This window comes from Barbus barbus (genome assembly GCF_936440315.1).
Source record: "Barbus barbus genome assembly, chromosome: 30".
NCBI classification, from domain to species: domain Eukaryota; kingdom Metazoa; phylum Chordata; class Actinopteri; order Cypriniformes; family Cyprinidae; genus Barbus; species Barbus barbus.
This window is the reverse complement of record NC_136758.1, coordinates 26,292,776-26,314,865: the sequence shown is the minus strand read 5'-3', so window position 1 is coordinate 26,314,865 and position 22,090 is coordinate 26,292,776. Positions and strand designations below refer to the sequence as shown.

General features: G+C 36.2%; 2 protein-coding genes across 4 annotated transcripts; one reads left to right on the top strand and one right to left on the bottom strand.

Annotated features, from left to right (window-relative positions):
• Positions 1–5: 5 nt before the first annotated feature.
• Positions 6–5,864, bottom strand: LOC306850803 (centromere protein O-like). The gene is made up of 6 exons (XM_079386681.1): positions 5,706–5,864; positions 4,017–4,165; positions 3,709–3,847; positions 3,345–3,613; positions 2,755–2,917; positions 6–1,761 (listed from the first exon to the last, which is right to left on the bottom strand). Exons 1-6 carry the CDS (start codon positions 5,734–5,736, stop codon positions 1,652–1,654), a joined length of 861 nt encoding a protein of 286 aa, XP_079242807.1. The 5' UTR covers positions 5,737–5,864; the 3' UTR covers positions 6–1,651.
• Positions 5,167–18,924, top strand: slc5a6b (solute carrier family 5 member 6). Of its 3 annotated transcripts, XM_079386679.1 has the most exons (17): positions 5,167–5,336; positions 6,149–6,272; positions 7,742–8,182; positions 9,472–9,537; positions 9,633–9,684; positions 9,779–9,846; positions 10,256–10,410; positions 11,192–11,332; positions 11,418–11,547; positions 11,657–11,745; positions 14,135–14,244; positions 14,416–14,486; positions 15,970–16,056; positions 16,132–16,304; positions 16,385–16,491; positions 18,332–18,453; positions 18,526–18,924. In XM_079386679.1, the coding sequence occupies exons 3-17, from the start codon at positions 7,835–7,837 to the stop codon at positions 18,643–18,645; spliced, it is 1,839 nt and encodes a 612-aa protein (XP_079242805.1). In that variant the 5' UTR covers positions 5,167–5,336; positions 6,149–6,272; positions 7,742–7,834; the 3' UTR covers positions 18,646–18,924. The 3 variants fall into 3 exon arrangements, with proteins under 3 accessions (XP_079242805.1, XP_079242804.1, XP_079242806.1); XM_079386678.1 differs by lacking the exon at positions 5,167–5,336 and having other exon boundaries at positions 5,884–6,272; XM_079386680.1 differs by lacking the exon at positions 5,167–5,336 and having other exon boundaries at positions 5,893–6,272; positions 16,388–16,491; positions 18,526–18,921.
• The last annotated feature ends 3,166 nt before the right edge of the window (positions 18,925–22,090 follow it).

Here is a 22,090-nt window from a genome sequence, read left to right as displayed (position 1 = left end):
CTTAAACAGTTTGAAGATCATTTATTAATTTATGATCTTGTAGGTTTTTACATTACAAATAGCATACATATGCCAAATTTACTCAAACTGTATAAATAATCATTAATATTATTTAACAATATATAATATTCTATTAAACTATCACCCAATTGCTTGGTTAGAGGATATTATATAATACTGATCTGTAACAATAATCATTTCATCCCTGCTTTATTGCAAAAGAAGACAAATACATTGGCAGAAAGAAATAAATCAGAATACAATAAAACAATTCCAAACAAATGCTGCAGTAAACACTAGATAACCTTACCAGACTACTGAAATATAAAATCATTTATAACAAATTTTCAGAAAAATAGTAAATGTCACAAAGGAAGCTATTAAATGGAGATCTAAAGAACAAAATCAACCTTTCATCTTTACTTTGGCATTACTGACACAATAGTGATCATGCGACCGAATGACTTTGAAATTCAAAACCCTGAAACCTGACAGAAGGAAAGACATTGTTTATATGTTTAAGTGTCATAGCAGCAGATTCTAAGTCTACATGCTCACACGAGACGAGAAACCATATGCAGCAGCTTCAGGTACAGTAAATTTACATTTATTATTCATACACAATATACATATTTGTGCAATATAAATTCGCTTTGAAACATCAATTGTGTTCCAAAAGTCTGAAGCTTCTGAGAAGATTGAACCCACTGTATGTATGCATTTGAGCAGCCATGTGTTCTTAAAATAAATTTCCCTTGAAACAATCTGCATTTGTGTACTAAACCAAAACCTGGTTGCTTCATTCTCTTTATTTGTTTCAAAGAAACATCTCAAAATGTCAACACAGCTAAGCATTAAGAGACCCAAGTCTTGCCGTCCCATGGATGTAAGACTGCTGAACCACAAAGAGGACGTCCATCTTCAGTGGAAACTACACAACATCAGCGCCAAATACAGACTCAACCTCAGGCTGCTGGAGCAGGAACGAGAGCTAGTGCTAAAAGAGCACAAACGGCTGCTGAATTTAAGGGTTTGCGAACCGCACGCAACCATAAACAAAACAATGAGAGCCATATCAGAGGTCAGGATGACAAACGATGTGAACGAGACACGATTTTCAAAATCCGCTCCAGCTTTCAGACCTCTATCCTCGGTGGAAACGTACGAGGATGATAAAGAACAGAGGTTTGCTAAATCAGCATCATTCTCTGTCAAGCAAGATGATTCATCTCCATCTATGATAGTCACAGAGAAATTCAAAGCTTCGGAAAACGGTCAGCTTTCCATTCTAAAGCTCAAAGACCTGGCGTTGATCGACAGCATCTCTCAGAAAGAGCTGATGTATCAGGAAGAGTATTACCGATTGTATAAAGAAAGATTGAAACAACTGCAGAGAGAAAAACTACAACAGAAAATAAGGAGCTTTCTCAGCTCTATAGAGCATTTGACAATGTATGCATGAACATTTTTTGAACTAATGAATCAGGCTAAATAGTTGTTTGTTTCGTCAGTTCTTACGCGTTAATCTACCTCTGAATGTAAAGATCTGTGCATCTCTCAGGTTATATGGGCCCAATGGTAGAGCGGTCAGGTTTAAACTGCACTGTAACAGAACATTATTTACACTAAGGTGTTGATTTTGTCACATTCGTTAAGCGATGCTTCCCATCCTCCTCATGGTCAGGACTGCCGTATGAGCTGGAGACTCCAGGAGCAGAGACTGGTTTTTCTTCCACTGTGGAGATTCTGAAAGTGTTTTATCTACAAGAATAAAAGCAAATAAATTCAAAATTAATGTAACCCAGTTCCTTTTCCCTTCTCAAATCTTTAAAGATAAATAAAGCATGCTTTGATTACACTGTTGCCCTCATTTCCAAATGAACGCCAGTAAAACAACATACATACATTTATTCGGAAATAAATTAAATGACAACAACAAGGATTTTCTCTCTTTTTTTTTAATTTGATCTTTATTTAGTCTTTACATTTTTTAATATTTACTGCATAATTTAACACAAAATCAACTGATAAAAACACAATGCAATCTCACCCATGTAAGAATAATATCCATTCCATATTTACCCCTTCATGTCAAATTTACCGACAATTATTAACGGGATAGTTCACTCAAAAATGGAAATTGACATCATTTACTCACCAAAAGACTTTGGTTAAATCTTCGAAACAGAAATAAAGATATTTTTAATGGAACCTGAGAGGCTGAAAGTATAGGTAACCAAAATTTAGAAGATCCAAAAAGTTAAAAAAGCATCATAAAATGAAACCATAGGAATCTGTTCATCATAAAGTAATGGTATCTTCACGAAACTTGGATTAAAATGAATATGGATTCCTTTCATGACATATTTATGAACTTTTTGAACCTTCTAAGTTTTAGTAACCTGGACTTTCATTAACAATATCTTAATGTGTGTTTCAAAGACAATCAAAGTCATACAGGTCTGGAATGACATGAGGATGAGTAAATGATGACAGTTTTCATTTTTGGGTGAACTATTTCATTAATTCGCTCATATTAATTTGCATTTGCATCTGTTTATCCAAATAGACTCGCATTGCATTGCATTCAAGCCGTCTATTTTTCAAGCTATACAAACAAAACTCAAAAGACTGGTATTGCGAATGCCATGCTGTACTTTTTGAGCCACATGAATGTTCGGTACTAAAGGAGAATATAAACAAAGGGTTGGAGCTTATCCAGGATCAGTTTAATTGTGATGTACCGTACCATACCTTCACACTCAATGCTAACCCGTGTCGGCAGACATTGTGTCAGATCTCTGTACTCCAGTGTGCATAGAACAGCTTTGGGAGTCTCGCTTTGTGCTGTACACATGAGCACAAGAACATTGCACAACTGATTGCTCTCCATCACCTCCACTGAACCAACGAGCTCCTGTGGCAAAGACAAAAAAAGATTTATATTCAGTAAGGATTCATTAAATTGATCAAAGTGAAAGTAAAGACATTTATAATCAGAGATCTATTCAACAAAAATATTAAGCAGCAGAACTGTTTTCAACATTAATAATAAGAAGAAAATCGGCATATTAGAATGATTTCTGAAGGATCATGTGGCACTGAAGTAACAATACTAAAAATTCAGTTTTGCACAGAAACGGAATACATGTTAAAATCTATTCAAATAGACAACAGTGATTTTAAATTGTAATAATATTTAACAATATTAATGTTTTTTATATTTTTTAATCAAATAAATGCACCCTTAGCAAGCATTAGATATTTATTTTAAAAAATATATTAAAAACATCTTGCCGACTCCAAACCCTGGTATATACAATAAATGCAGGGCACCTGAATACCTTGAGGAGGCAGACCTGCTGTCTGCGAGCAGCTAAAGCGTTGAGGTTCTGGCTGAGGGTCTGCAGGAAGGCTTTAAGGTCTTTCTGCAGGTTCTGTTTGGCATAACTCTCGAGTGGAAATGACGGGGGGATGTTGTGGCGAGAGATCTGCACGGTGCGCGTCAGGTCCAGCTCCATGTTATACGTCTCCAAATACACACCCTCAAAGGCAGTGTGAAATGACACACACACGCTTTTCCCTTCCTTACACTCCACCAAATCATAGCCACCTGACAAAGACAGCACAATCGATAAGGCCTGAAACACAGGCAATACACAGATGATCTGGGCGTGAACTCAATATGATTTATTAGTAGAAAATTACCAATTAAGTGATGAGCATGCTGAAGGTCTTTCAGCTGCATTCTCCAAGCTGTTAACAAAGACTTCTGTAGTTCAATGAAGCCGCCTGGAGCAGCAGCATCATCCAGTGGAAGATCTTTGCTGATTTTATCTTTCAGGATCTGCCGTGCAATGAGAAAAAGTGGATAATGAAGGATAATTAGAGTAAGAGTTATAAATATTAGTGCTACTCTGAACCAATATAAAAGACACAGAATTTTTACATTATCATGTCAATGACAAAGATAGATATTAGATAAATGTCTTTTTACCATTTCAAACCTGTCTCACCTTGACCGCGTCTGTCTGATGTTTGAGTTGATCTCTTTTGGCACGGAGGGTCACGGCTCTGACTTTGAGCATCTCTAGCCTCTGAGAGTCAAGCTGGTCCTGCTGTCCCATACTCCCCCTCTCTAAAGCCATCAGGTGACCCAGAACACCTGACATATCATATAACAACCACAGTATGCATTAAAAATACAGCGTATGGGAAATACACTTACACTACAAGATAAACTTTTGGACACAGCTACTCTTTCTTTATTAGGATTATTTTATACATTGTGGAATAATTGCAAATTTGTGAAAATCTTAATAATAATAATAAACCATTTTGTAAAGATGTTCATCTTTTCTTTAGCTTGATATTGTGCCTCACCTTGGATATCATATTTTAATAAAAGAAAATGACATTTTAGAGCATAAAGGAACAATTCACCAAAAATGCAGTGCCATCAGAATGCATTATTCTGGATTATGGATGGGATTTTGGCCAGACATAATAATTTAAAGTTAAAACATCCTGATGATTAACTGCAGTGGTGTAGATTACTTGTGGACTATTGTGATGGTTTTTAATCAGCTGTTTGAACTCTCATTCTGACGGCACCCATTCACTCCTCAAATGCAAACTGTGTGTGTTTTTGCTTCAAGAGAACAATCATACATTTGTGTTGTGTTGTGTTTTACTTTCTTTCTTGTATATCCATTTATTCTTCATTAATTTGTTCATTTATAATCACTTATTTAATCATATAATTATTTATAATAATCATTAGTCATTTATATGTTCATTTCAATGACTTATTAATTGATTAGTCGCTTCTATTATATTATTGTCTTATATTATTTTCCACTGTTGTTTAGTCTTACGACTGTATGGTTCAAGGGCTGTTTGTCTTCATGAATAAGAGATAAGTGGGAATGTTTATGGAAACTCAAGGATTATGGGATGTTTGCTATAACAATACTTGCTGAATTTGTGCTGGTCAGATGAAGTCTGAGCATTGAAACATACGCAACTAGACTAAGACTATTCAGTAAACTCTGCTCCTTTTTGTCATCACTTCGTCTCCTGCTTCTGCTCTTCACTGGCTTTTTCCCCACTCAACTTCTTGGCTGATAGAAGACTGTTAATAGAGTTTGGGGTATTTTGGGTACCAGACAAGACTTCCTGTTAACAGGTTTTGGGTATTAGACTACTTGGGTTGTTTGTTACCAGACAAAAGTGATATTTTCTGACGGGATCTGGCGTCTGGGGCTGAATCTTAATTATCTGGCGTGGAGGCATGATCTAACAGACGGCACCCATTCACTGCAGAAGATCCATTGGTGAGCAAATTACATTTCTCCAAATCTGTTCCCATGAAGAAATAAACTCATCTACATCTTGGATGGCCTAAGGCCAAGTAAATTTTCAAGAAAATGCTCATTTTTTGGGGTCAACTATTCCTTTTAAGATCTTTAGGGCACTATGCATTATTACTAAAAAAAAACATTGTGTAAAAAAAAAAATGTAGTGACAATAAATTGTGTTGAGTTGTACAACGTTATATTTACAAAATTAATTCCATGCAAGCATACACTTAAACGCAAAATGTTTTTTAAGACACCTAGAAAACAGTAGAACAGAAGAATAAATTTAGCCAAGTGTGTTTCAAAACGTTGACACGTTTAATGATAACAGACTCATAAGTTTACCTTGCTCCATTGTTTCCATTAGGCTGTCCATTACTTTGTTCTTGACGCGCGAATTTCTTACTTTTGCTAATTTATTTCTTTGTAAATAGAACGTTTCGAAATCTGGCGCGCGGTTTTGTGTCAGGCTCGACCTCGGAAGCTAAAACACAAACAGCGCTCTAGAGCATCACCACTGCGCGCTGTTTGCGCAGCCACCTAATATAATCAGTGTTCAAGACTTCTCGATTTTCTCCCCACGTGGTTGCGTTTTTTTACTGGAATGCGCATATTATTATTATTGTTTAATATTAAATGTAATATTCAGCCAATTATTTTAAAAAAGCACGTGCAGAGAAAAAAGCTGCATATGTGTGTGCTGGTAAACACTGATAACTATCAGTGATCAGCTTTAGATAGTAAACTGTAAGGTGCACACTGTGTTTTTGACTAATAAAGTGGCTCAGTAACCTTCAGGCGTGATGGAAACTGTAACACTGGGAGAAGTGCGACACTGACATTCACTGTCTGGCCCCCGGATGACAAGCATGAAGTGTGTGGATCTCCAGCTGATGTGATTGACTGCTTTAGGTAAGAACACCTGCGTGTCGAGCAAACATGTAATGCACTGCATGCGCTTTTGATCATGAGAATCAAAATCTTGTTTGATCCAAATTAGGATAAGTCTATGGTGACAATGGGGGATGTCATGATGAATTTTTTCATTGTACTGTAAACGTATTATGTCTTGTATGTTCAATGTATTTTTTTTATATATGTTTTATTCTATGTGGAACTTTTATTGCGGCTTTCTTGGCCAGGGCTCCATCGCAAAAGAGACTTGCTCTCAAAGGATTTCCCTGGTTAAATAAGGGTTAAATAAAAATAATAAATAAACACTCTACACTGTATGAACACTGAGAAACACAGCATGCGTTCACCAACTAACCCACAACATTAAGGAAGTGAAATTGCACAGACAACTGGTGTAGGGTTAACTAGGTAGATGAGTTAGCAAATGCGAATGTATTTAATGCTTTACATGAATTATGGTTCTGGGCCATGCATTTGGGCTAAAGTTGACACAGCAACTGCCAGGAACTGTTAACCTTCTAGTGCCTCGTGGTTTAGCCTTCACCATCCCTGATTAACCCATTGTAGCCCTACAGAAAAATAGATGCTGATATCATGGTACTGTGATATATATACTGTACCATGATACTGCTGAATGATACATCTCTTTAGAGCAAGTCCTGAAAGTAAAAAATTAAATTCTTTTTTTTTCTCTCTCTCTCTCTGTAATTTAAAATCTAAAGTGGTATATACCTCCATAAAAGCTGTTAATATTTGCCAAAAAACTACAAAAATCTTGATTGTTGCAGTACAGCACAGATTTTAAGTGAGACTGACGAAGGTACTGCAAACATGGAATTTAAAATGTATAAAATATAAATTATAACATGGAATTTAAAAAAGTAATTTAGAAATTAGATGTATTACAAAATTATATATATTTAGAAATGTATGATTATATAGATATTTGATTCAAGGCTTCTTTTCAAAAAAAGTGGGTGGTTACTCTATAGTCATTGTGCATTTAGGAACTGTTTTGGGGACGTTTTCTGTATCGTGATGCACATCTGAGTAAAATAGATTATTGAAAAAGAAAAAATGTAGGATGGAGACATTGTCCTGTGAAACAGTTGTTGATTGGATGTTGAGAAGTGGGCGTGGCAGTCAAAAATCTGAATGTAATCTTGCGAGTTTTAAGCAAACTAAATGATTAGATAAATGACACGTATACATGGATAAAGATGCATGTGCAAAATAGGGTGAATTTTCATTTCATACCAACTTTAAGTGGAATAAACGGTTAAAGTCAAGATCAAGATGGAAGATCAAGTTATTTTGATTAAAAATGTCAAATTAAAGTATCAGTCATTCACAGTAAGATCTATAACGTGCGTTCAGAAGATAGATAATTTCAATGTGAACATACCTGTCTAACATGGAATCATAACTAAGTGCTCTATCTTATATCAACTTGTGACATGTTTCAGGTCATCATCAGATTTGCAGATCAATGGCTTTGACCTTTGTCCTGATCACGCAGCGGAGACTCTAATATCACGCTTCATGCCTGCAGTCTCGGTATGGATCTCGCAGGGCACAAGTACTTCACTGTCATTGATTATGTGATATTTGCATTGCTGTTGGTGGCCTCTATGGCCATCGGGCTGTATCACGCCTTCACTGGAGGACGCCAGAGCACCACGCGAGAGTTCATGTACGCAGACAGGAGTATGAAGTGCCTGCCGCTCTCTCTGTCTCTCATGGCCACCTTCCAGTCGGCCGTGGCCCTCATTGGCACACCGGCTGAGGTTTACAGCAATGGCACCCAGTACTGGTTTATCGGCTGCGCTTATATTCTGGGTCTCCTGATACCAGCACACATTTTCATTCCTCTGTTCTACAGACTACATCTCACCAGTGTTTACCAGGTACACATCCTTTTAAATTATGAACTAACACAGACACTCTTAAAAATAAAGACACTTTATTTATATTCAGACACTCACCCAAAAATATGCAGAAAATGTACTCACCCTCAGGCCATCCTAGTTGAAGATGAGTGTGGAGAAATGTAGCATTACATCACTTGCTCACCAACGGATGCTCTGCAGTGAATGGGTGCCGTCAGAATGAAAGTCCAAACAGCTGATAAAAACATCACAATAATCCACAAGTAACTCCAGTCCATCAGTTAACATCTTGTGAAGCAAAAAGTTGTGTGTTTGTAACAAACAAATCCATCATTAAGACATTTTTAACTTCTAACTGCTGATTTTGGCTAAAATGCGAGTTTTCTAACCACAATATTACTTTCTCCATTGAAAAAGTTGTCTTGTCTGAATCAGGAGAGCATTCTGGTGAAAGCAGTCTAAAGCAGTTCTAAACAAATATTTGGGTGGATTTTGATGAGACGGTAACAGGGTTAGACGTTTTCACTGGTGGAAGGGTTACTATAGATAATAAACTTGTATTTTGCCCAACAGCGATGGTTTACATTTAAAATGCCTTAAATAATAATGGATTTGTTTCATACAAACACATAGCTTTTCACTTCACAAGACAAGACATTATCTGATGGACTGGAGTGGTGTGGATTATTGTGATGTTTTTATCAGATGTTTGGACTCTCATTCTGACGGCACCCATTCACTGCAGAGCATCCATTAGTGAGCAAGTCATTTACATTTACATTTATTCATTTAGCTGACGCTTTTATCCAAAGCGACTTACAATATGTCAGAGGTCGCACGCCTCTGGAGCAACTAGGGGTTAAGTGTCTTGCTCAGGGACACATTGGTGTCTCTCAGTGGATTCGAACCCGGGTCTCTCACACCAAAGGCATGTGTCTTATCCACTGCGCCATCACCACCCCTAAAAATGCAAGGCTTTTCTCTAAATCTGATGAAAAAAACTAATTCATCTACATCTTGGATGGTCTGAAGATAAGTACATTTTGAGCATATTTTATTTATTTTTTCCAAAATATTTTTTTCGAATCATTTGCACTATTCCTTTAAGAATTGTTCACTGTAAGGTTCTTTGGGGAACAAAAATGGTCCTTCTATGGCATCGCTGCAACCTTTTTAGAACTTTTAGTTTTTGTAATAGTGTAGCCACATCCTTGGAACTGAACACAACACTGTAAGCGAGTTTAGCACTACTAATGTTTTCTTTTGTCATTGATGCCTTTATTAATCATGTCTCATTCACATCATAGTATTTGGAGCTGCGCTTCTGTAAAGCCGTCCGTATATGTGGCACCGTTACGTTTATTTTTCAGATGGTAAGTTCCTGCCTCTCTGTTGTGAAATAAAGTTTGCATTTTTGCATATTTAATGCATTGCATGGAGAGAGTTATTGTGTGGTTCCTTTTTGCAGGTTATTTATATGGGTGTTGGCATCTATACACCTGCTCTTGCATTGAATGCAGGTAATGTTACAAATGTATAGTCATAATTAACATATTAATGCATGAACATAAATATGGCTGTCTGTTGTAAGTAATAACAAATATCTGTCTCTAGTTACTGGTTTTCATTTATGGGGAGCAGTATTGGCGACTGGGTTAGTGTGCACTCTTTATACGGCACTGGTAAGATGATTTTGAGTTGTTTAAGGTTACTTACTTTACAGGTTACATGCATCTGGTCTTATTGTGCACAGTTCATCGGTGCATGATACCAAATGTTTGTCTTCATTTGCTTGCTTTGCATCTTAAACATTTATTTTTGGATGACAACATTTTATGTTAACCATTAACCCTATGAAGCATACTGTATCATATTTTATATGCAAATTTGTAAGGCCTCTAAATGATCAACATGATCATTTCTTTACTGAGAAACCTGTTGCACACAATCCACAACATGCCTATTACAAAAAAATCTAATTTTCAGCCTGTTATTTCCTAAGTCAGACAGGTCATTTCATATTGATTGGTTGCTTTGTTTTCATTGTCTCGAAGTAATTCTTTTCTTTTTGCATTTTGTTCCTCCTGGTAGGGTGGGCTGAAGGCAGTGGTCTGGACCGATGTTTTCCAGACAGTAGTGATGTTTACTGGTCAGCTGGCCGTCATCATTGTGGGCGTTCATCAGGCTGGTGGTCTCTCTGATGCCTGGGTGAAAGTCAGAGATGGTGGACGCTTCTCTGGGATTGAGTACGTATGCTTTAAATGGTTTAAATGACATAGAAGCTGGTAGGCAGCATATTTAACCACCAGGTGACTCCATAAACGCATCTATCAAATCAAGGGTTTTCAAAATGAGAAAATATATAGGCAAAATGTCCACAATTAAATAGTTGTTGTTAGTTGGTTTTTCAAAATAAGATAAACACTTTTTTTAGAAACCATGTACAGATTTTTCTACTGTTAAAACTAGGACTGTCAATAGAATAAAACAAATGTGATGTTAATTTCATGATTTCCATCTTAATAAAGCTGAAAGTTGAATCAAAACTCAGAATTGCGAAATACAAAGTCAGAATTGCAAGATATAAAATCAGAATTGTGAGATATAAACTTTCAATTGCAAAAAAATGTTTCTGCCACTGAATAAAAATAAATATATAAAGTATTTGTGACTTTCATCTCACAATTCTGAGTTTATCTCTGACAATTCAGGCTTTTCTTCTCAGAATTCTGTCTCGCAATTCTGAATTTATATCTGACTTTTCCCCCTCAGAATTATGAGAAAAAAAGTCACAAGTATTTTTTTTGTTTTATTGCATGGTAGCTTTCATAGGTATCATTGAAACTCAACAAATTCCTAATCCTAAGCAGTAGACGTAGGCATGTATCTTATATGTATATGTATCAAATATTATTTTGTGCTATAGAAATAAATGATAAATGTATCTCGTCCCATTCTGCTACAGAATGCTATTGTGTTGATTCTCAAAGTAATTTCTTCTCATATCGACTGACTGTGTCTGTCCAGCCTGAATCCAGACCCAACGGTGAGACACACGTTCTGGACGTTAGGTGTTGGAGGAGTGTTTCTGATGCTGTCTCTGTATGGAGTGAACCAGGCTCAGGTTCAGAGGTACCTCAGTTCTCGTACAGAGAAAGAAGCCATCATGTAAGTACTAATTTTACTCTCATACAAACCCCTAAGGCTCTCAGATGAATGTATGTGTCACAAAACATCATGTGTTTTCGTGCAGGTCCTGCTATATGGTGTTTCCCTGTCTTCAGGTAGCTTTAATGCTCAGTTGTCTGATGGGGCTGGTCATGTACGCCTGCTACGGTAATAACAGCCCTCTAGAACAGCAGTATATAACGTCCAAAGACCAGGTTAGTAGCAACAAACAACAGTCATGTGACTGCATGCTGCATATAATTCTATAATTTGGGGATTCCTGATATAAATAGTAAATTTATATGATGTGTTTTGACTTTACAGATGGTGGTGTACTTTGTCATGGACATGTTACAAAACTTCCCTGGACTTCCTGGATTGTTTGTGGCGTGTTTGTTCAGCGCATCTCTCAGGTAACAGCATGATGATTAAAAAGCGATCGTATTTCACAGATCATATTTCAGTAAAATATATTTTTTTGCATACATTCTTTCTATTCTTCTATTTCTATCCTTTACTCTGTTTGTTCTTCCTTTATCTTTTAGGTATATAGATATATATTTTAAATATATGTGTAACAGCAATTTGCATATATTATAATTTGTCTGTCTATATATATATATATATACACACAGTATCTCACACAAGTGAGTACACCCCTCACATTTTTGTAAATATTTTATTATATCTTTTCATGTGAAAACACTGAAGAAATGACACTTTGCTACAGTGTAAAGTAGTGAGTGTACAGCTTGTATAACAGTGTAAATTTGCTGTCCCCTCAAAATAACAAACAGCCATTAATGTCTAAAACGCTGGCCACAAAAGTGAGTACACCCTTAAGTGAAAAATTTCCAAATTGGGCCCAATTAGCCATTGTCTCTCCCCGGTGTCATGTGACTCGTTAGTGTTACAAGGTCTCAGGTGTGAATGGGGAGCAGATGTGTTAAATTTGGTGTTATCGCTCTCACCCTCTCTCATACTGGTCACTGGAAGTTCAACATAGCACCTCATGGCAAAGAACTCTCTGAGGATCTGAAAAAAAAATTGTTGCTCTACATAAAGATGGCGTAGGCTATAAGAAGATTGCCAAGAGCCTGAAACTGTGCTGCAGCACGGTGGCCAAGACCATACAGCGGTTTAACAGGACAGGTTCCACTCAGAACAGGCCTCGCCATGGTCGACCAAAGAAGTTGAGTGCACGTGCTCAGCGTCATATCCAGAGGTTGTGTTTGGGAAATAGACGTATGAGTGCTGCCAGCATTGCTGCTGAGGTTGAAGGGGTGGGGGGTCAGCCTGTCAGTGCTCAGACTATACTGCATCAAATTGGTCTACATGGCTGTCGTCCCAGAAGGAAGACTCTTCTAAAGATGATGCACAAGAAAGCCCGCAAACAGTTTGCTGAAGACAAGCAGACTAAGGACATGGATTACTGGAACCATGTCCTGTGGTCTGATGACACCAAGATAAACTTATTTGGTTCAGATGGTGTCAACCAGGTGAGGAGTACAAAGACAAGTGTGTCTTGCCTACAGTCAAGCATGGTGGGGGGAGTGTCATGGTCTGGGGCTGCATGATAGCTGTCAGCACTGGGGAGCTACAGTTAATTGAGGGAACCATGAATGCTAACATGTACTGTGACATACTGAAGCAGAGCATGATCCCCTCCCTTCAGAGACTGGGCCGCAGGGCATTATTCCAACATGATAACGACCCCAACCACTGAAGATAAAGGTGATGGACTGGCCAAGCATGTCTCCAGACCTAAACCCTATTGAGCATCTGTGGGGCATCCTCAAACGGAAGGTGGAGGAGCGCAAGGTCTCACATCCACCAGCTCCGTGATGTCCTCATGGAGGAGTGGAAGAGGACTCCAGTGGCAACCTGTGAAGCTCTGGTGAACTCCATGCCCAAGAGGGTTAAGGCAGTGCTGGAAAATAATGGTGGCCAGACAAAATATTGACACTTTGGGTCCAATTTGGACATTTTCACTTAGGGGTGTACTAACTTTTTTGGCCAGCGGTTTAGACATTAATGGCTGTGTGTTGAGTTATTTTGAGGGGACAGCAAATGTACACTGTTATACAAGCTGTACACTCACTACTGTGTGTGTGTGTGTGTGTGTGTGTATATATATATATGTTTGTGTGTGAAATACACACCCGTTCAAATGTTTGGTTATGGTTAAAAATTTTAATGCTTTTGAAAGAAGTCTCTTCTGCTCACTAAGGCTGCATTTTTTAAATCAATAATATTGTAAAATATTATAATTTAAAATAACTGTTTTCTCTTTGATTATATGTTAAAATGTAATTTATTCCTGTGATCAAAGTTGAATTTTCAGCATCATTATTCCAGTCTTCAGTGTCACATGATCCTTCAGAAATCATTCTAATATACTGATTATTCTCATGAAACATTTCTGATTATTATCAGTGTTGAAAACAGTTGTGCTGCTTCATATTTTTGTAGAAATCGTAATAAACTTTTTTCAGTAATTGAATTAAAGCTCAAAAGAGCAACATTTATGTGAAATTGAAATCTTTTGTAACTTTATAACTCTTTACTTTTACTTTTGATTATTTAATGCACCCTTACAGTATAGAAGTGAAATAAAAATAAACGTTACTGACCAAATTTTGAATGGTACTTTGTTCATGCAAATCTGCTTTATTTTTGTCTCTATAATAAACATATATTCAAAATGAGAAACAAATAGTTGTCTGTGCACAAGCATGCAATAAAATATGGAAATATACTTATTTGTATCTAAAAATGAGATGCTTTCCTTCTCAATCACAGTACAATATCCTCAGCTTTTAACTCATTAGCCACAGTGACCATGGTGGATCTGATCAAACCCCATTACTCAATGACGGAGGCCAGAGCCACTCTGCTGTCAAAGATGCTGGGTGAGACATTATCTTCAATGCTCATCTCTTCATTTGAAATGATTTCCGTCTCTCCACTGATGCACAATGATAGAATATATTTAATCAGATTTCCCCTTTGCTCAAAGAGATCAAATGAAGCTTTCAGTGAGCATGTTTATAATACATGATTATTGTATATTCCTCATCCAGCTCTATCATATGGGATTATATGTCTGGCTATGGCTTATGTCGTGCATTTGATGAACAGTTCAGTTCTTCAGGTAAGCGTGCATGCTTTTATAAGCAGTGATGAATGAAATCAGCCTATACCAATGTTAAGAAATCTAAATATATCCTGTGTTAAATCAGATTAACCTCTATACTCTTAAACTTTATTGCCATTGATGGTTCCATGAAGAAATTAAGAATTATTCTATTAAACAAAATGTTCTTTATAGTTGAAAAAAGTGCTTTAGATTATTAAAATGATCTTCACACTAAGAAAAAACAAGTAAATTTGGAAAAAATGTACTCCCCCTCAGGCCATCCAAGATGTAAATGAGTTCCTGAGGATCCTCTGCAGTGAATGGGTGCCGTCAGAAAGAGAGCTGATAAACAAACAGCTGATAAAAACATCACAATAATCCACAAGTAATCTACACCACTCCAGTCCATCAGTTAATGTCTTGTGGAGCAAAAAGCTGTGTTTGTGAGAAAACTCCATCATTAAGAAGTTATTAACATCAAATCATTGCTTCTGGTTACAATATGTAGTCTATAAGAGTCTATATTCAATGGTATTGTTTTCTTCAGTTGAAAGTCCTCTTGTGTGAATCAAGCACCATTTACAAAACAGTTCTAAACAAATATGTGACCCTGGACCACAAAAGCAGTCTTAAGTCGCTGGGGTATATTTGTAGCAATAGCCAAAAATACATTGTATGGGTCAAAATTATAATTTTTTCTTTTATGCCAAAAATCAATAGGATATTAAGTAAAGATCATGTTCCATGAAGATATTTTGTAAATTTCTTACTGTAAATATATCAAAACTTCATTTTTGATTAGTGATATGCATTGCTAAGAACTTAATTTGGACAACTTTAAAGGTGATTTTCTCAATATTTCAAAACAATTTTCAGATTTCAAATTTTCAAATAGTTGTATCTCGGCCAAATAGTCTGATCCTAACAGACCATACATCAATGGAAAGCAGATGATGTATAAATCTTAATTTCGAAAAATTGACACTTAAAACTGGTTTTGTGGTCCAGGGTCACATATGTTGGTGGATTTTGACGTGAGAGAAGAACAGGGGATAGACTTTTTCCACTGGAGGAAGCATTATTATGAATTATGGACTGATATTTTGTCCGAAAGCGACTGTTTAAAGTTAAAACGCCTTAATAATAGATTTGCATTTTAGAAGCAAGCAGCTTTTCACTTCACAAGATGTTGAGTGATGGACTGGAGTGGTGTGGATTACTTGTGATGTTTTTATCAGCTGTTTGGGCTCTCATTCTGACGGCACCCATTCACTGCTGAGGATCCATTGGTGAGCAAGTCATGCAATGTTAAATTTCCAAATCTGTTCCAATGAACAAACAAATTATCTAACTATCAACCATCTTAGATCTATTATAACTATCATATATTATTATAACTATCGTATATTATCACAAATTTTTGGGTGAACTATTCATTTATAGAACCCTCTTTGAAAGCATTAATTTCTAAGAGTGTGGTTGTGTATTTCACTTTAAGGCGGCTCTCAGTATCTTCGGGATGATTGGTGGGCCACTGCTCGGTCTGTTCTGTCTCGGCATCTTTTTCCCATGTGCAAATAGCATCGTAAGTTCCTTCCATTCATCAATCCATCCATAAGTCCACCCACATGAATAAGGAGGTTTTCTCTCTTTCATTCAGGGAGCTGTAATAGGACTTGCTGCAGGACTAGTCATGGCTTTCTGGGTTGGCATTGGTGGCTTTTTGCTCCGGATGCCCAGTTCTGTACAATTCCTTCCACTTAACTCTACTAACACCATACCAGCCGCCTCTGAAAACATCACAGCCATGCCTGCTCTCATAGATGCTGCCAGGTGACTTGTAGATCAGTACCAGCATGCACTGTAATGTATATGCTTAGAGAAAGAATTAAATGCTTTTCTTCATCTTCCAGCAGACCTGTAGGGCTGAATGGGTTGTATTCTCTGTCGTACATGTGGTACAGCGCACTCAACTCCTCCACTGTGGTGCTCGTCGGACTCATTATCAGCTTCGTGACTGGTAAGAAACGCTGCCCTGAAGAGCTTCTGATAGAGATTAAACTGAGCTGCTCGTTGATTTGAGGAATGATATTACGTTTCTAAATAATTAGAATTAGACTCATTAGAATTATTAAGCTTAGAAAGGTAGTTTTGTTGATTTATAAAATAGGTGAAAAAATCTCAAAGGACCCAGAAAATCACAGAGAGAATGCAAAAGCCTAGCATTTGCTCAGTTCACTGTAATTTGCATAGACTAAAACCATTAAAAACTGATTTTCCTTAATTGAAATAAAGCAGGTAACACTGTACAGTAAGTTTCCACTTGGTAGCATTAGTAGATGTATTAGTTAACATGAATGAATTAACTAACAGTTAGAAATATATATTTCAGGCATTTATTCATCTTGATTAATGTAATAAAAATATAGGGTAGCACTTTATTTTAGGGTCTCTTAACTAGTTGCTTATTAGCATGCATATTACTAGAATATTAGCCATTTGTTAGTAGTAATTAAGCATATATTAATGCCTTATTCTGCATCCCTAATCCTACCCAATACCTAAACTTAACAACTATCTTACTTACTATTGATAAGCAGCAAATTGGGAATTTATTGAGGGAAAAAGTCGTAGTTAATAGTGAATAAGTGTTCCCTATTCTAAAGTGTTACCAAATATAGTTGTTCAGTGTTTGTTCATGTTAGTGCATTAACGTTTAATTTAAAAATGTATTAGTAATTGTTGAAATAAAGCAATAAGCCCCAAGAAGCCGTGGTTTACAGTGAATTTATAATAGTTATAAATTCACTGTAAACCATGGCTTCACAGGGCTTAATGTTTTTATAAAACAGTTATTCTATATACATAGTAAGGTTTCACAAAATAAAGCACAGCAAATAAAGTGTAATGATATTAATAAAAACAGTATTCTTCCACCAAACAATGTAGTTCCTCAGAAACGGTTGTGGTGCAACACACAAAGTAAAGAAAGGTGTAGGTTTGTTGAGTCATAAGCTGCAAACGGGGCTCAGCCAATCAGAATCAAGCACCGGAACTATCCGTTTTATAATTAACATCGAGTCATGTTAACTAATTGTAACAACCAAAGCTATTGTAAAGTGTTGCCATGAAGCTGAAATAAAATATAAATATTAGATGGAAAAACTTAAACATTAGAACTATTGCCTCTGCATGTAACTGAAAATGAGTTGAAGTACTAAAATTCCTAAAAAATAATTTTCAAAGCTATATAAAAATATTAAAATTAACAATGAGTTAATTATGAGTATGTAAATATTACTAACATACACGGAAGCTTGTTTCTGCCACAGAATAAAACTGTTAAAAAAAGTAAAAAGGGTGCAAAAAAATCAAAATATTGAGAAAATCACCTTTAAAGTTGACCAAATGAAGTTCTTAGCAATGCATATTACTAATCAAAAATTAAGTTTTGATATATTTACGGTAAGAAATTTACTAAATATCTTCATGGAACATGATCTTTACTTAATATCCTAAAATATTTTGGCATAAAAGAAAAATGGATAATTTTGACGCATACAGTGTATTTTTGGTTATTGCTACAAATATACTCCAGCGACTTAAGACTGGTTTTGTGCTCCAGGGTCACATATCTCAGAACAAAATCTTCTCAGAAAATTCTCCGAATTGTGAGATATTAAGCCAAAATTGCAAGATATAAACTCACAAATAAAATGTGCAATTACCTCTTTAGTTTTTTATTATGTGGTGGAAACAAGCTTCCAAAAAATAACACTGGTAGCAACATTTAAAAAAAAAAACAGAAAAATGCAATTTTATAATTTTTGTCTTTTTTTTTCCACACATTTTTTTTCAAGGCCCAACAAAAGGAGACGATGTGGCCTCTGGCACAGTGTATCCTGTGATGAAAACGGCACGATCCCTTCTGCACAAGCTTGTGAAGCTGAGCGCTTGCTGTAGGGATCCTCCTGAGCACACGGTAAGACAGTCCAATGGCTTTACAGTAAAATGCATTGTTGCTTTGGCTGAATAGTAAACCTGCTTCTAACAGATCAACGGTGTTAAAGAAATTAATGGAAACGTAAAGGAGGATGCTGGAACTGAGGAAGAGACAGAGACATTTTTCCCATCAAATCCAGTGTCTCACGTGGAGCACGAGACCTCTGTATAGCAAAACCACCAAGAATTGTAAATACGATGGATATTGGTGATGTCATTAATGCTAATTACAGAGCTGTGTGCCTGTAATTATTTTGCCTAGATGTCCATTTTTGTAATAGACTGTATATTTCTGTCATATTTGTATGAGTAGCTGCTGTACATAAAACCAAAGAAAACTCTTTTTACAAAACGCACTAAAATGTTAACATCTGATGTAAAGTACAAATCCAAACGACAAAGAGAATGTTCAGCAAATCAATTTTTCTAATAAAAGTATTTGTGCATCATTTGTGCTTTTCTGGGTGAATCTCACAATCTCATGAATTGTGGGAAAACAGTGTGCTTAATTATCATTAATACTTTGCAAACAAACTCAGGCTTTATTTTCTTTATGCAAAATATGTATTTATTTAATTTTGGGTTGATGTATGACCTGGACAGGTTCTTGAAATGTTTAAAATTTGGTAAAATTAAGATGCATTCAATTTGACACACACATGTCCACATGCATACATGCATTTTTATTAATAATATATTATTATTATTATTAAATGTCCACAATATTTCAATGATAAAATGAAAATATACCAAATAGGCCTACATAATGTGTGGTTGCTACACAAGTGGAACCTCTGGGCCCATTTTCAAGAGAGATGGTTCAAAGTGTAAACAGCAGGCTAATGCTGTGCTTTATTAAAGCAGACTAGGTGAGATGATTTTAGTTGTCATGGTCAGGTGCTCAGCTGGGTTGTCGTAAATGTAACTTTATAAACAGACTAATGTCATGCTGATATTTCAGTGTGTTATGTCTTGGATAAATGTCAGTTCTTTAACTGAAATACGGTGAGTCAACCATCCAAAGACTGATGAATTAAAGTGTAGCCTGTGGGAACTACTTGCTAAATGAAGCTTTCAGCAGAATTTCTGGTCCGATAAAGCCTATTTATCAATCTATAGAGAGCGGAATATGATACTGACTTGAGGATGGGCTCTTTTAAAGTAAAGTAAAGTAAAGTCGTGACGTATTGTCAAGTATGGTGACCCATACTCGAAATTGGTGCTCTGCGTTTAACCCATCCAAGTGCACACACACAGCAGTGAGTAGTGAACAAATGCACACACACACATACACACACACACACACCGTGAACACACACCCGGAGCAGTGGGCAGCCATGCTGCGGCGCCCGGGGAGCAGTTGGGGGTTCGGTGCCTTGCTCAAGGGCACCTCAGTCGTGGTATTGAGGGTGGAGAGAGCGCTGTACATTCACTCCCCCCACCTACAATTCCTGCCGGCCGGGGACTCGAACCCGCAACCTTTCGATTACGAGTCCGACTCCCTAACCATTAGGCCACGACTTCCCCCCAACATTAACTTCTAACAGCAACCAGAGATGAGAGCCTTTACAGATCAACCTCAATGATTTTGATTAATATGCAGTTCTAAACATGTATAAAATTATGTATTGCACCTAATTACAATGTAGTCAAAGCAGATGATACTGTGATATAACGGCATACAGTGTGCCCGTCATTCAGATTAGATTTTATTGCGTTTCATGACTCTGATAGATTTGCATTGTAAAATAGATGTTGTAATGATTCTATATGTTTGCATGAGCATGTCCATCAATTAACGTCATGTGAAGCCAAAAGATGATCGTTTGTAGAAAACAAATCCACCATTAAGACATTTTTAACATCAAACCATTGCTTCTGGCTAAAATACAAGTCCGAAATCCATAACAATGCATATTTTGTGGATTATTGTCATGTTTTTATCAGCTGTTTGGAATTGCATTCTGACGGCACCCATTCACTGCAGAGGATCCACTGGTGAGCAAGTGATGTGATGCTACATTTGTCAAAAGTTTCTTCCCATGAAGTATGTTTTCAGCAAATGTTCATTTTTGGGTGAACTATTGCTTTAAACCAGGATTTCCATTGTGAGGGCTCATTTATTAATGAAAAGCAAAATCATAGAAATACTGAATAAAATTAATTTGCATGTCAGGTGACCATCATTCAACATCAGAAAACCATGAACAGATTGTGCAGTTTTTGAAATATTAACTTTAAATGGGGACTCAAAGGGTATAATATACTAGTTTCCAAAATATGAGCATAAAACATCACAGAAAAGCAAGTCAGTAAAGTAGGTATCATTTCATAAAAATCATGAAGGCCATGCAAAGTAAAATGCAAATACAGTTGTGCTATTTTGAGTATTTTTTGAGACCAGCAATATTAGGTACTTTTGTTTATACATCGTAAATGAATGAGCCTGCTGTTGACAGGGTCTGTTTCCTTGAGGCTTGATTGGATTTTACTGATATTCAAACTAGCATCTGGGGGATGGTTATTTTTGAACATTCTGTGGTGTTCAATGCATTTTTTATTTCTTTGACCATAATGCATTTTAGACTTTGGACACACTGTTTCTTCCGATCAACAACAACAATCAAAAGTTTGACCTTAAGCTTCTGCTTTAATGCTCGATATAAGTTTTGCACAAATTAAATTGCGCCTACATGCCGTATGAAAATTTCAATAGGCTGGAAATATTTTGATGTTTAAATATATCTAAGCTTTTATATCCTCAACTGTGCACTGTAGTCAAAGAACTGAAGCAAACATGTTAGAAAACAAAAGCTGTAATAAAGTTTGAGGAGTTATTAGACCAGATAAGATTTATAACATGAACAAGAGGAGCATACGTTGCTTTTAAGCAAACTAAATGCAAATGAAGAAGGTTGTATTGGAGACATGAGATAAGCAGAGTCATTTGTGAGTTTTATAATACAGAAATGTTTTTGCTAAATACATATTTACATTCTAACAAATCAGATGATGCAAATGACAAAAACGTCTACGATAATGCTCCCTGATAACTAATTATATAGAAAGAAAATGTGGGTGGTGTTTGCCGCCTGGGATGCTGAGGTCTTGTTAATAAAATATGACAAAAACTCTGTGTCGGAACAAATTCATCTTGATAATGTCAGATAAATTGATAGAAAGGTATGTAATGAATTAGGCAATGTACTGTAAAAAGCTTGCATTAGCGAGAAAAAACACTTAAGCAAAGCACATTCAGGTCAAGATGTCTGAATAATTTTTGGAATATATATATATAAATTAAAATTTGATGTTACTTCACCAGTTTTATTTCTAACACAATTAAACATTCCTGTTACATCCTATGTATTGTAAAAGTTTTTTATTGCAAGTTACACACAGTTTTCAAGTTGTAAATACTCTATTTGAGTACATTTTAAAAGAAAATCAGTTTTGCTATTTCAAAATTTGGTGAAAAATAAGGAAAGCCTACACCCTTTTTTCCAATGCATTGGATTTATGAAAAAAGAACTAAGGTGTTCTTCTTATGAAACATAAAAAATAGTTTCTCTGTTTAGCTAGAAAAAATATATTGTTAAGTGGATCTGTGGTATCAT

Bases quoted from the DNA above. Each gene is read 5' to 3' on its own strand.
- LOC306850803 (XM_079386681.1), bottom strand. From the start codon at position 5,736: ATGGACAGCCTAATGGAAACAATGGAGCAAG. The intron at 3,614-3,708 runs GTAATTTTCTAC...TGTCTTTGTCAG, and splicing joins GCATGCTCATCACTTAATTG to GTGGCTATGATTTGGTGGAG. The intron at 2,918-3,344 runs GTATTCAGGTGC...TCTTTGCCACAG, and splicing joins AGCAGGTCTGCCTCCTCAAG to GAGCTCGTTGGTTCAGTGGA.
- slc5a6b (XM_079386679.1), top strand. From the start codon at position 7,835: ATGGATCTCGCAGGGCACAAGTACTTCACTGTCATTGATTATGTGATA. The intron at 11,746-14,134 runs GTAACAGCATGA...TCTCAATCACAG, and splicing joins TTGTTCAGCGCATCTCTCAG to TACAATATCCTCAGCTTTTA. The intron at 16,057-16,131 runs GTAAGTTCCTTC...TCTTTCATTCAG, and splicing joins TCCCATGTGCAAATAGCATC to GGAGCTGTAATAGGACTTGC.